This window comes from Schistocerca piceifrons, chromosome X (genome assembly GCF_021461385.2).
Source record: "Schistocerca piceifrons isolate TAMUIC-IGC-003096 chromosome X, iqSchPice1.1, whole genome shotgun sequence".
Taxonomy (NCBI): domain Eukaryota; kingdom Metazoa; phylum Arthropoda; class Insecta; order Orthoptera; family Acrididae; genus Schistocerca; species Schistocerca piceifrons.
The window spans coordinates 92,944,226-92,957,304 of NC_060149.1; the positions used below are offsets into that span (position 1 = coordinate 92,944,226).

The following is a 13,079-nucleotide window of genomic DNA, read 5'->3' on the forward strand; positions in this document are numbered from 1 at the left end:
ATATTTAAAGACAAAGAGTTTGGGCAGAGATGTCAGTCGAGGTGGAAGTGCAGAGGCAAAGATGATGTTGAATGACAGGTGAGGTATGAGTGGCGGCAACTTGAAATTAGCGGAGATTGAGGCCTGGTGGGTAACGGGAAGAGAGGATATATTGAAGAGCAAGTTCCCATCTCCGGAGTTCGGATAGGTTGGTGTTGGTGGGAAGTATCCAGATAACCCGGACGGTGTAACGCTGTGCCAAGATGTGCTGGCCGTGCACTTAGGCATGTTTAGCCACAGGGTGATCCTCATTACCAACAAACACTGTCTGCCTATGCCCATTCATGCGAATGGACAGTTTGTTGCTGGTCATTCCCACATAGAATGCATCACAGTGTAGGCAGGCCAGTTGGTAAATCACGTGGGTGTTTTCACATGTGGCTCTGCCTTTGATCATGTACACCTTCTGGGTTACAGGACTGGAGTAGGTGGTGGTGGGAGGGTGCATGGGACAGGTTTTACACCGGGGGCGGTTACAAGGATAGGAGCCAGAGGGTAGGGAAGGTGGTTTGGGGATTTCATAGGTGCTTCGTGGAACTCACGCACTTCGAACGTGGTCAGGTAATTGGGTGGCACTTGTGTAATATGTCTGTACTCGAGATTTCCACACTCCTAAACATCCCAAGGTCCACTGATTCCAATGTGACAGTGAAGTGGAAATGTGAAGGGACATCTACAGCACAAAAGCGTACAGGCCATCCTTGTCTGTTGACTGACAGAGACTGCCGACAGTTGAAGAGTGTTGTAATGTGTAATAGGCAGACATCTATCCAGACCATGACACTGGAATTCCAAAGTTCATCAGGATCCACTGCAAGTACTATGACAGTTAGGTGGGAGGTGAGAAAAGTTGGCTTTCATGGTCGAGCATCTGCTTATAAGCCACACACAACGCGGGTAAATACCAAACGACACCTTGCTTGGTGTAAGGTGCATAAACATTGGATGATTGAACAGTGGAGAAATGTTGTGTGGAATGACAAATGTGGCTATCCGATGGCATGGTGTGGGTATGGTGAATGCCCGGTGAACGTTATCTGCCAGCTTGTGTAGTGCCAACAGTAAAATTCGGAGGCGGTAGTGTTGTCGTGTGGTCATGTTTTTCTTGGAGAGGGCTTGCACCCCTCATTGTTTTGCATGGCACTATCACAGCACAGGCCTACATTGATGTTTTAAGTACCTTCTTGCTTCCCACTGTTGAATAGCAATTTGGGGATTTCGATTGCATCTTTCAACATGATCAAGTACTTGTTCATAATGCATGGCCTGTGGCAGAGTCCTTACACAACAATAACATCCCTGTAATGGACTGTCCTGCACAGAGTCCTGACCTAGATCCTATAGAACACCTTTGGGATGTTTTGGAATGCCAACTTCATGCCAGGCCTCACCAACTGACATCGATAACTCTTATCAATGCAGCACTCCATGAAGAATGGGCTGCCATTCCCAAAGAAACCTTCCAGCACCTGATTGAATGTATGCCTGCAAGAATGGAAGCTGTCATCAAGGCTAATGGTGGGCCAACACCGTATTGAATTCCAGTGTTGCTGATGGAAGGCACCACAAACTTGTAAATCATTTTCAGCCAAATGTCCGGATACTTTTGATCACATAGTGTGTGTTGTTTGCAACAAATATAGTTTATTTGAGCCAGGTGTAAAGGACTTAAGCCATATATTATGTAAAAAAAAGGGCTCACACCCAAACGGGATCATGTGGATGCAATCAGTAACTTACCAGCTCCCAAAACCTCAGAGAAATACTGTCACTCCCGGGCAAAGTTAATTACACTACTGGCCATTAATATTGCTACACCAAGAAGAAATGCAGATGATAGATGGGCATTCATTGGACAAATATAGTATACTAGAACTGACATGTGATTACATTTTCACACAATTTGGTGCATAGATCCTGAGAAATCTGTACCCAGAACAACCACCTCTAGCTGTAATAACGGCCTTGATACGCCTGGGCATTGAGTCAAACAGAGCTTGGATGGAGTGTAGGTGCCCATGCAACTTCAACACGATACCACAGTTCATCAAGAGTAGTGACTGGCGTATTGTGATGAGCCAGTTGCTTGGCCACCATTGACCAGACGTTTTCAATTGGTGAGAGATCTGGAGGATGTGCTGGCCAGGGCAGCAGGCAAATATTATCTGTATCCAGAAATGCGCGCACAGGACCTACAACATGCGGTCGTGCATTATCCTGCTGAAATGTAGGGTTTCGCAGGGATTGAATGAAGGGTAGAGCCACGGGTCGTAACACATCTGAAATGTAATGTCCACTGTTCAAAGTGCCATCAATGCGAACAAGAGGTGACCGACACGTGTAACCAATGGCACCCCATACCATCACGCCGGGTTATACGCCAGTATGGCCATGACGAATACATGCTTCCAATGTGCATTCACCATGATGTTGCCAAACACGGATATGACCATCATGATGCTGTAAACAGATCCTGGATTCATCCAAAAAAAATGTCGTTTTGCATTCGTGCACCCAGGTTCGTCATCGAGTACACCATTGCAGGCGCTCCTGTCTGTGATGCAGCATCAAGGGTAACCTCAGCCATGGTCTCCGACCTGATAGTCCATGCTGCTGCAAATGTCATCAAACTGTTTGTGCAGATGGTTGTTGTCTTGAAAACGTCCCCATCTGTTGACTCAGGGATCAAGACGTCGCTGCACAATCCGTTACAGCCATGCGGATAAGATGTCTGTCATCTCGACTGCTAGTGATAGGAGGCCGTTGGGATCAAGCACGGCGTTCCATATTACCCTCCTGAACCCACCGATTCCATATTCTGCTAACAGTCATTGGATCTCGACCAACGTGAGCAGCAATGTCACGGTACGATAAACCGCAATCGCGGTAGGCTACAATCTGACCTTTATCAAAGTCGGAAACGTGATGGTACCCATTTCTCCTCCTTACACGAGGCATCACAACAATGTTTCACCAGGCAACGCCAGTCAACTGCTTTTTATGTATGAGAAATTGGTTGGAAACTTTCCTCATGTCAGCACGTTGTAGGTGTCGCCACCGACGCCAACCTTGTGTGAATGCTCTGAAAAGCTGATCATTTGCATATCACAGCATCTTCTTCCTGTCAGTTAAATTTCGTGTCTGTAGCACATCATCTTTGTGGTGTAGCAAATTTAATGGCCAGTAGTGTATAATACGAAATTTATTCCCTGTAAAGGGTGTGATGGACTCTTAGGTGTAGGGAAGGCGTCCTCCGTAGGGGAGTAAACCCGTAAAAGAAAATCAGACAGGTCAGAAGGCAACAAAATATCAGCCCCCCTAGCCAACTGTACTTGTGCAGCACTTGTAAGGCAGCCAGGTGAATTTCCGCAGTTACTACTAGTATCCAAAACAGTCTCGGATCAATGCCCAGGAAAGCGATGGGTACCATGGCAGACAAAACAAAAAAAGACATAATGCTTTTGGTGGGTGGAGGTGGTAATGGTGGTGGTAGTAGTATTGGTAGTGGTAGTGGAAGTGGTAGTGATAATGATGATGATAATGATTATGATGAATTTATACCTTGCTGCCCTGATTTCCTGCTTGAGTAATAAATTGCGTGAACAGTTCTGTAAAAGAGGAGTTACATTTGTGTGATCAGAACTATGCCAAAAAGCTTTCTTGCATCTTATAATGTGCCTTCGGTTGGCCTCTTGTTTAGCAACATCCAATATGGGTAAACTCTTAATGCTAGTGACTGATGCCTCAGCTTGCAGCATTGCCGTCATATAATGTTTATGTTTTTTGTGTGTTTGCACATTTGTATGTCCAGATTCCCAACGAAGGAGGCCTCGATCTGATATTAAGCTTTTCAGTGTGGTTTTCGGGATGTAAATTTTCTTGGAGTACCAGCACTGTATTGTTTCATGTTTGGTTCTTTATTATGGCATAATGCCATACGTGCTAAAAGATGAAAACGTGCACTTGAAATGGAGCGAACAGTTGAAACTAGCCAATATTGTGGAATTAAACACTTCGTTTCAAACAAACTAGGTACATCAGCGGAAAAGATAAATAAAAGCCGTCATACTGTCCCATGAATACATCGATTGCACAGAACAGCCCATTACATTTTAATCAAGAACATTAAATGTATTTGCCAATAGAGAAAGAGTCATTGGCTATTGTATATGCCACTAAGAAGTTTCACATATATTGCAGTGGTACTAAATTTCACGTCATCGACAATCACAAGCCCCCCTTTTTTACTATTTAGTCCACACTCTAAACTTCCCAATAAAATGGTGGAGTGGCTGCAGCAATGGTCATTGTTCCTCAGTATCGATAATTGTGAGATCCATTGTACGCCCCCGACGCAGCATTCGAATGCTGGTGCACTTTCCTACTTAATGTATGGCCTAGATGCAGAGATTGATAAGCATAAAGGGCTGTCTCTTACTTTTGGCACCACTCGTAACACACCTTCAATGAATTTCCAGTTATGGCACATGAACTAGCAACAGAAACAGGCTACTTCCCAGGGTGTTGTCTGCTGTATGGAGGGGTTGGCCAACGCACTTGCCTAAGATGCAGACCTGGGATGGCACACACGATTTTCATTATGATGCTGAACTATTGCAACCAATGATAGATAGCTGTGGGGGAATTTGGATGCCGGATGGTAGTTACACTCTTGCATGCTGAAGCCTCTTCAGCTGCACGTTGAAGAATGTGCAGAGCGAAAGCAGTAATGCGACATCATGTGTACTGGCCCAGTGTTGATGTCACCATAGAAGGTAAGAGCCAGAGCTGCCACATTTGTGCCCATAATCAATCAGCACCGCCCTGACCACCCCTGGAAAAGAGTCATATTGATTTTGCCAGACCATTCTGAGGATCAGTGTGGTTGCTATTTGTCAATGCCCTCTCTAAGATTCCATGTGTGACACAGAGGGATTTAACCACCACAACAGCTACCAACCGTGCCCTCACCATCACATTTGCAATAGAAGGGGCACCTTCCACCCTGGTTTCTGACAATATCTCTCAATTCACAGCATATGCATTTCACTACCTCATTCCATCCAGCATCCACTTCTGAAGCTGAGCAGATGGTTAGGACCTTCAAAATGCTGATGTACGAGGAGATGATGATGATGATGATGATAGCTGACTGGGCAAGCATTCACCAACTCCCTCATAACATACTGGACTCCCCCCCCCCCCCCCCCCCCTCTGTAAATGTACACAGTCCAGCCAAAATTCCACACAGGCACAGGACTCGCCCACTATTCTAGTCAAACATCAAAATCAGCTCTGCCCACACTGCAATATATCCCCTCCCCCCATCCCCACCCCTCTCCACTGCAGCTGACTGGGCATGATTCAGGCAAATACACCTGGGACAAGCCTGCCTGTCACAGCTACAACCTCTGTCTCAGTTTAGGCACCAACATGGGGGTCAACAACGACCAGCGATTGGATCCAATGGAGGTGGAATTGCTTCCACCCCATAAGCCACTTCCAGGTCCCACCAATGCCAGCGATCCACTCCCCAAACAGTCGGCAGAGGTTGAGCATCCACAGATTGCAGTGCCTGTAAAGGCAGAAAGGCAGAATTACTGTCCCCATCTGGACTGCAGCCGGCACCCACTCTCCTCCAGGCAGGATGTAGTTGCTCCACTGGACTTGTCTATCACCTAACAATCCCTCAGATGGCACTGGCATCCAGCCCAGCCGATTGAGGTGAAGTAGTATGATGGAAGCCTTTGGCGGGGTTCCACAACCAGTCTCCCCCCTTCCTATATGACCCTGTTTGCAGATTATAGGGGTAGAGGGTTTAGTATCAGACAGTGGTTTTGATTCCCCATTCAGCATGAGTACTGATTTGGAGGTCAAGTCAGAGATATTCATGCTTAGTGTTTTGGTTATAACTCGCTCAAGCAGAGATGTTGCTGCTATTGGTATACCACTTGGGCCTGTCCACTGATACAAGACTGCTAGTAGAATGTAGGGCCCTCCACTTGCCTGACAGTTTCTAGTGTTCTCTGAAGCCGTTTACTGAGTTGGTTGGTGTAGTGGTTAGCACACTGGACTCACATTTTGGAGGATGGTGGTTCAAATCCACATCCAACCATCCAGATTTGAGTTCTCCGTGATTCCCCCCAATTGCTCCAGGCAAATGCTGAGATATTCCTTTGGAAGGGCATGACTGATTTCCTTTTCCATTCTTGACTCATTCTGAACTTGTGTTCTCTGTCTCTTAATGACCTCAGTGTCAATGAGGAATCAAATCCTAATCTTAATTCCTTTCCTTATGAAGCCTTCAATATGTGCTGTTGGTAGTAAATTTTTTGACCTTGTCTTTGTTGATGTCTTTTGGTATGGATCATTCCCAGGACTGTTTACGTATGCTTACAATGCCTTTTGTTATGCTCTGAACTTCACTTCTGGTGAAGCATTCAATTTTTGAACTTCATCATCATCATCATCATCATCATCATCATCATCATCATCTTCCTCATCAACCACAGTACTGCCTGTTTGTTCCATTGGTCTCTGTGTCAGTGCCTGTGCAAGTGATTGTAAACTTAGTTTTACTTACGCCAAGCAGAACACACCTAGTGGCGGCTGTCTGAAGCAATGTCTTGAGTCATCCACGAGTATACACTTGCTGGTACCACTCTTCATCAACACATTAATATTCATAGTGTCAGATTCTACACACATTATTAAAATTTATTAAAAATTGAAGCTATAATACTATTATTTACTGACTCACCTTCTTTATATGGGTACTGTTTTTATAGAAATTAATATTTTTCTTGTTACAGTTTGCCTGCTACACTGGCCCTGCTACCACATTTGAGCAGCTTGCATGTAGATGGTAACCCTTTGTCAGAAGTACGTAGGGATGTTGTATTATGTGGAACACCTTACTTACTGCAGTGGTTGCGCAAGAAGTTAGATGAGGCAAATCATCCTGAAGGCAGGGCTGAGGAGGATGAAGAAGTGGAGTTTCCCAACAGGTAATTACAGTTTCATGAAATGAAATGGATGTAAAACTTGGAAGAACATGTTTGAGATTTTAATGTCACCAAAAATTTTTATAGCTTAGATTCTTCAATTTTCACAGTGTTGCTCTTAGTTTGTAATCTGAAGGACTATAGGGCACGTAAATTGTGGATAAGCAAGACCTTTATAGAAAATGCCTGTTTCGAATGTTATGTGTTGTCTCTCTCTCTCTCTGTGAAAGTCATAACTAAACAACTGTTGAGATCAAAATATGTGAATTAACATCTTTATTTAGTTAACTGCACTTCATCAATTGTTTGTACTCTAGTTGTTTGAAGCTTGTGTGTTATCATATAAATTTGTTTGTCTTAAAGTGTTTGTATATGTTTTTTTTTTTGGGGGGGGGGGGGGGGGAATTGGCACAATAGTTTAATCTTTTTATGTGGTGTTTGCTAATTTGTTTCTTGTTATCATAGCATTTATATTGTTCAGCATAACTGTCTTTGATGCATTTCATTTGACTATCTGATTAGCTCTCAATCAAGTGCTGTTTATAAACTTCTCAAGCATATGAAATGGGAAGTTACACTGCATAATTTCCTTTTTGCTTCTATTTTTATTGTGATTTTTTTTATGGTACATTTTGTATCTGTATCCTGATAGTAATCTTAAAATATGTAGCATAACTTTTGATTGATGTTCCCATTTTGTTCACAGATGAAGCATCAGAGAAATGATTGCATATATGCTGTGTACAATGTGTAGTTTCCCTAATCTTTATTTAATGATTGCTACAAAAGTGATATGTAGGGTATTGCAGGATATTCTTGCAATTGTTTTCCGTAATCACATCATCAGCATTAATTAGTATGACCTCATAAGATAATTACCATACTTGTTTGAGTGCCAACCAACCAAGGTTTTCCATTATTTCTGTGATGCTGTAAGTCAGAAAATTTTGCTGGTCTTATATCAATATATAAATTATTCTGTCATAATGAAATGTGATGTTAATCCTATAGACTTCAGATGCCATTAAATATGGATTGTGTGACCAATTTATAACTTATCTCTCTTTTACACCAGCTACAGTGTCCCTAACATTATGGAACTGAACGTTCAGTCAGTCCATTACATGAGTAATGACTGAACTATTTGACTATTGTATTACCTACACCTATGCATTGTCACTTCTAGGAATTTGTTTAACATGATGAACATTTATTGTCAAAGGAATTACTTTAAACAAAGTGCACAGATTATTTTTTGTGCACATAATTTATATTGTGCAATAGAGATTTGATGCCATAGCAGCATCCATATACTATCCATTTTAGGCTTTCTCTCAGTATGTTAAAGTTTTTCACTTATTTATTAATATTAAACACATGTGGTAACTGTCAATGTTAGGCAAAATTTTTAAGGTACTGAAATTGATGACATAATCACCTCTACATAACACTTACTTTGGTATGGCAGAATTGTTTAGATGTTGCTGCCTGCATTCATTACAGTGTGTGTAACAGAATCCTGCTATTTATAGATTATTTTATGTTTCAAACTCTTCTGCAGATTCATGATATGAAATATATTTCCAGTGTTATGAGCAGATGTTTTTTGTCCGTAGTCAGTCTCAGGCACCCACTAGTTTGTTTTGTCATTTTGTAGATAGTTTTCATATTGGATTTCTGTAACATACCCTCAGTCTGTCCTAGGAATATACAAAAAGTCAGCCTTGTTCTGTGGAATCTCATTCAGCATTTTATTAGATATGAATTGAGCTCTGATAGTTTTTTTAAATATCCATAATAAATTTCTCAATCTTCATTTTGAACTGATAATGAGGTGCTTATTTGGTATAATACATATATTTCCTGGGAAAACAAAAAAGATAATGGTGTGACACATTAGTGCGGTCCTCTATTTGTGGACTCTCTCTTTTCTCAGTCAGTTTCCAGACAGATGAAGATACTCTTTATTAATCCATTGAATAAAAATGAATAAATGGATAATATTGACAATTACAAAAAAAAAAAAAAAAAAAATGGCTCTGAGCACTATGGGACTTAACATCTGCGGTCATCAGTCCCCTAGAACTTAGAACTACTTAAACCGAACTAACCTAAGGACATCACACACATCCATGCCCGAGGCAGGATTTGAACCTGCGACCGTAGCGGTCACGCGGTTCCAGACTGTAGCGCCTAGAACCGCACGGCCACACAGGCCGGCTGACAATTACAGTCTGATTTCGTTACTAACAGGATTTGCAAATCATTTAAGGAGGTCGTCTATAAAAAGAGTACCAACACATCTTGATAGGTGGAATTGTAGTGATACCCACAGTTTGTCTTCAGGATAGAATTGTCGCGAATTTAAATTATTTTTTTCTGTATGAGACACCTGACTAAACAATAAGTTGAGGACAGTAGATATCTTTCTCGATTAAGAAAAAGCATGTGATACAGTGGACCACACTACAGTCTTGCACAGGTCAGAACATTTATGAAATTAGCGGAAACAGTTATTTTATTTTTTATTTATTTAGTGTAGGCATGCAGTGTTCAGCACACTGAGGGGTGCAGCGGTTAGCATACTACACTCAGTGAGATCAATACTGGGCTAGGAGTCAATAAAAATGTAAGGAGATCAGGATGAATCTGAGGACAATATGATAGGGTTGAATTGATAAAATAATTCATATTAATTGTTTATTGTGAAAATAAATTGGTGATCTGTGTACCATATTTATGTTGTCTAAATGTTGGACATACTACTTTTACATAATCTTCATTGATCACGAAACATTCAGATAGTTATGATAATTAGACTGAAGGAACAACGTGTACACACAACAGCTGCAAGAATATCATCGACACCATGTGTCACTTACTTTCAAATGGCCATTATTGCATAAGTTATACTGTTATTAAAATAAATTACTTTTTGCTACACAATTTATAAATTGTTGGGACTGTTACATACATCTTAAAACTTGTATTTGGGAGAATGACATTCAAATATCCAAAACTGATGAAGGTAAATGCCAGGATGATTTCTTTGAAAAGTACATAGTCCATTTCCTTTCCCATCCTTGTCAATCATGTCATTTGTTTTGAATTTCATTACCAGCCTTAAAATGATATATGGTCTCAGTAACCATGACTATTTTATCTATACCCTAGTTTTTCTTGAATTACTTGATCTGTTTTATATGGTGTTGCTACCAACAGACATCTATCTGCTTTTACTTGCTTTCAGGTTTAACTTGAGAGTAACTCGTTGTCTGAATCTGGCAAAGAAAAATCTAACAGATGTTCCCCCATATGTATTTGATGAAGCTGCTTTTGCATCTGTAACAGTCGTTGATTTGTCAGGAAACAGACTCACTGAATTACCTGAAGGGTAAGTACTTTTTATAGTGTATCTAATTTTCTGCTTATCCTTTACCACTGAAATATTGAGCTGGGTGGTGCAGTGATAAGACACTGTATTTGAGAACAGCAGTTCCAATCCCCATCCAGTGAGCCAGATTTAGCTATTCTGAGACTCCCTTAAATGACTTTAGGTGAATGTCAAGACAATTCCTGCGAAAGCGCTTAGCTAATTTCCTTCATCACCCTTGCACAATTTAAGCCTGTGCTCCATCTTTAACTGTGTTATTGATGAGATCCTTCCTTCTTCTCGGTAAACATGCCTGTGTAACATATTTTTTATTTTTATTAAATTAGTAAATGGAAAAGCCGTAACTCAACACCAGTAAATGCATGGACAAGGTGAAAAGCTTTTTGTCTGGCAGTGAAGGATAGTTTTTTACGTAAAATATACACAGTTTTGACACAGGCCACATTTAGGTCAGTGCGAGTTGTCTAACAATTTTCCATTTTGCAGATTCCATCCACAATGTGTTATTCTGGTAGGTATGAAAAATATCCGTGTATGACTGCCATAATATTATTATTGGACTGAAAACATATTCCAACTACATTTTTTTTAGATGTGGGTATAAGTCAGAGGGTGCTAATTACAGTGTACAAGGTGGATGTTGCAGCAACTTGTATTTCAGATTGCTTAATTTTCCCACTGACAAAAGTGCATCGTACTGAGGAAAGGTCTTTTCTCTACTTCAATCCACACCTATTCTCAATTTTTCCGTCTAGTTGATCATCAGTTACTCTTTTATCTTTTAAGAAGTAATCAATAAGAAGAATTCATTTTGCATTGCATAAAACACTAGCTACCATTCATGGCAGATGAAACTGACTTTGCCTGTTTTGTGTAGGACTGCTGGCTATCAACCAGGGTAAAACATTGGCATACAAAATATTCTGGGTTCTTTCAAAATGGTCCAAACATTGTTGGTATTCTTTTTTTTTCATATTTGCATTTGGTGAGTATTCCATAAGTATGTCACTCCCCTAGCACAAATATTTCTCAAGTTAACTATTCATGTAAGATAATGTAACCTTTCTTCTGACACATTAAATACATCTTAATTGAGATTAGTGCAATACTATATCGTGTATTTGAATGTAAATCTTTCCTTTTTCATCATGTGTTGGAATTTCATTGAGATGAGTGTAATAAACAATGTGAGACACTGTTGTTGTTTATTTGGATTGCTGCTGTGGCTGGAACTAAAAAAATGTATTAATCTACAGGTGACTGTAATTTTGCACACTTTAACACAGGCAGTTAAGATGGTGAAAAAATTACTCATAGCCATCTGATGATTGTTAGAGTCTTGAAGACTCATGTAATAAAAGCACCAATTACAACTTCAACATGGCGTCAATATAGAAGAACATAGCAGCTAACAAACAAATTTTGAACTGAGCATGCAACTTACAATTACAAGCAGCAAAGTTCGGTGCATGACATAGGCATCACAGAACCTCTTTATTCAAATAACCTATTACACAGAGTATATTTTATTTAAATGGGGGCCAAGACATTATACAAAAGAACAGTAAAACACTAGTTAAAATAAAAAATGCAATTTTGTAACGTGAGAAATCAAGAATATAAATAATATAAAAGATACATCAATAGGAGAAATGACACCCTCTGACTTGACATTCACAAAACCTCCAACGTATAGTAACGAAGTTTATATGACTGTAATTCATTTAATAATTGAAGAAATCCAACAAGTAATAACAGTTTTCACACCATCATTTTATATTAATATTAATTTTTGCTTCACCTGTAAATTATTACTTCTAAGTGAAACAAATATAGTGAGCGACTGTGGTACACTTCATAGAAAAATACCTTAAATGTCCATAATTGTACATAACAAACCCTCAGTGGGACAAATAATCACATAGTTTGATGTTACTGAACATGTAAAACAAGATGAAAATGAAAATTATTGGAGGAGAAGCTTAACACATCAATTACATCATGTGTAGTCAGATTGTGAGTAATCGTGTGACACCAGTGGACTGGTGGATTGTCCCATACTTTCAAAATAATTGGATCGCATTTAAAGTACCCCTAAAAATGGGTGCTCCTCATTGCTGTCTGCTCATTAAGCAAGGTGTAACCAAGTGATTTTTGATTACAGAATATCTCCAATCTTCTCAAGGAGATTGAACTATCTGCCCTTTTCTCCTCAGTGTAGCAGACCCATCCCAGCATGGCTTTGTTGACTATCGCAGTCACTTCCTGTATTCTCTCCTGGAGCTCTGGTACATCACATGCTAGAGGTGGTACATACACCAGATCTTTAATGTGTCCACACAGAAAAGAGTCACACGGAATGAGATCTGGTGATCGGGGAGGCCATTTCAGAAAACATTTGTCCCCTTCTGTAGCATGGCTGATCCATCGATGCTGCAGCTCCATATTCAGGTACCAACGAACTTCACAATGAAAATGGGGTGGAGCCCTATCCTGCTGAAAGATGAATGGAGAGAGTGATTGCATTTGAGGCATCAGCCTTTGCTGCAACATGTCTAAGTAGGAATGTCCAGTGACAGGGCTCTCAGCGAAGAAGAATGGCCCATACAGTTTTCGGCATGACAAGGCACAAAAAAACATTT

General features: G+C 40.5%; 1 protein-coding gene across 1 annotated transcript in view; it reads left to right on the top strand.

The window, feature by feature from the left end:
• LOC124721175 (leucine-rich repeat-containing protein 40-like) overlaps nucleotides 1-13,079 on the top strand; it is a 221,279-nt gene that overhangs the window by 169,339 nt on the left and 38,861 nt on the right. Inside the window, exons 7-8 of the mRNA XM_047246009.1 lie at nucleotides 6,852-7,046; nucleotides 10,294-10,437. Of these exons, the coding sequence (XP_047101965.1) occupies nucleotides 6,852-7,046; nucleotides 10,294-10,437 (339 nt within the window). The remainder of the gene's footprint in view (nucleotides 1-6,851; nucleotides 7,047-10,293; nucleotides 10,438-13,079) is intronic.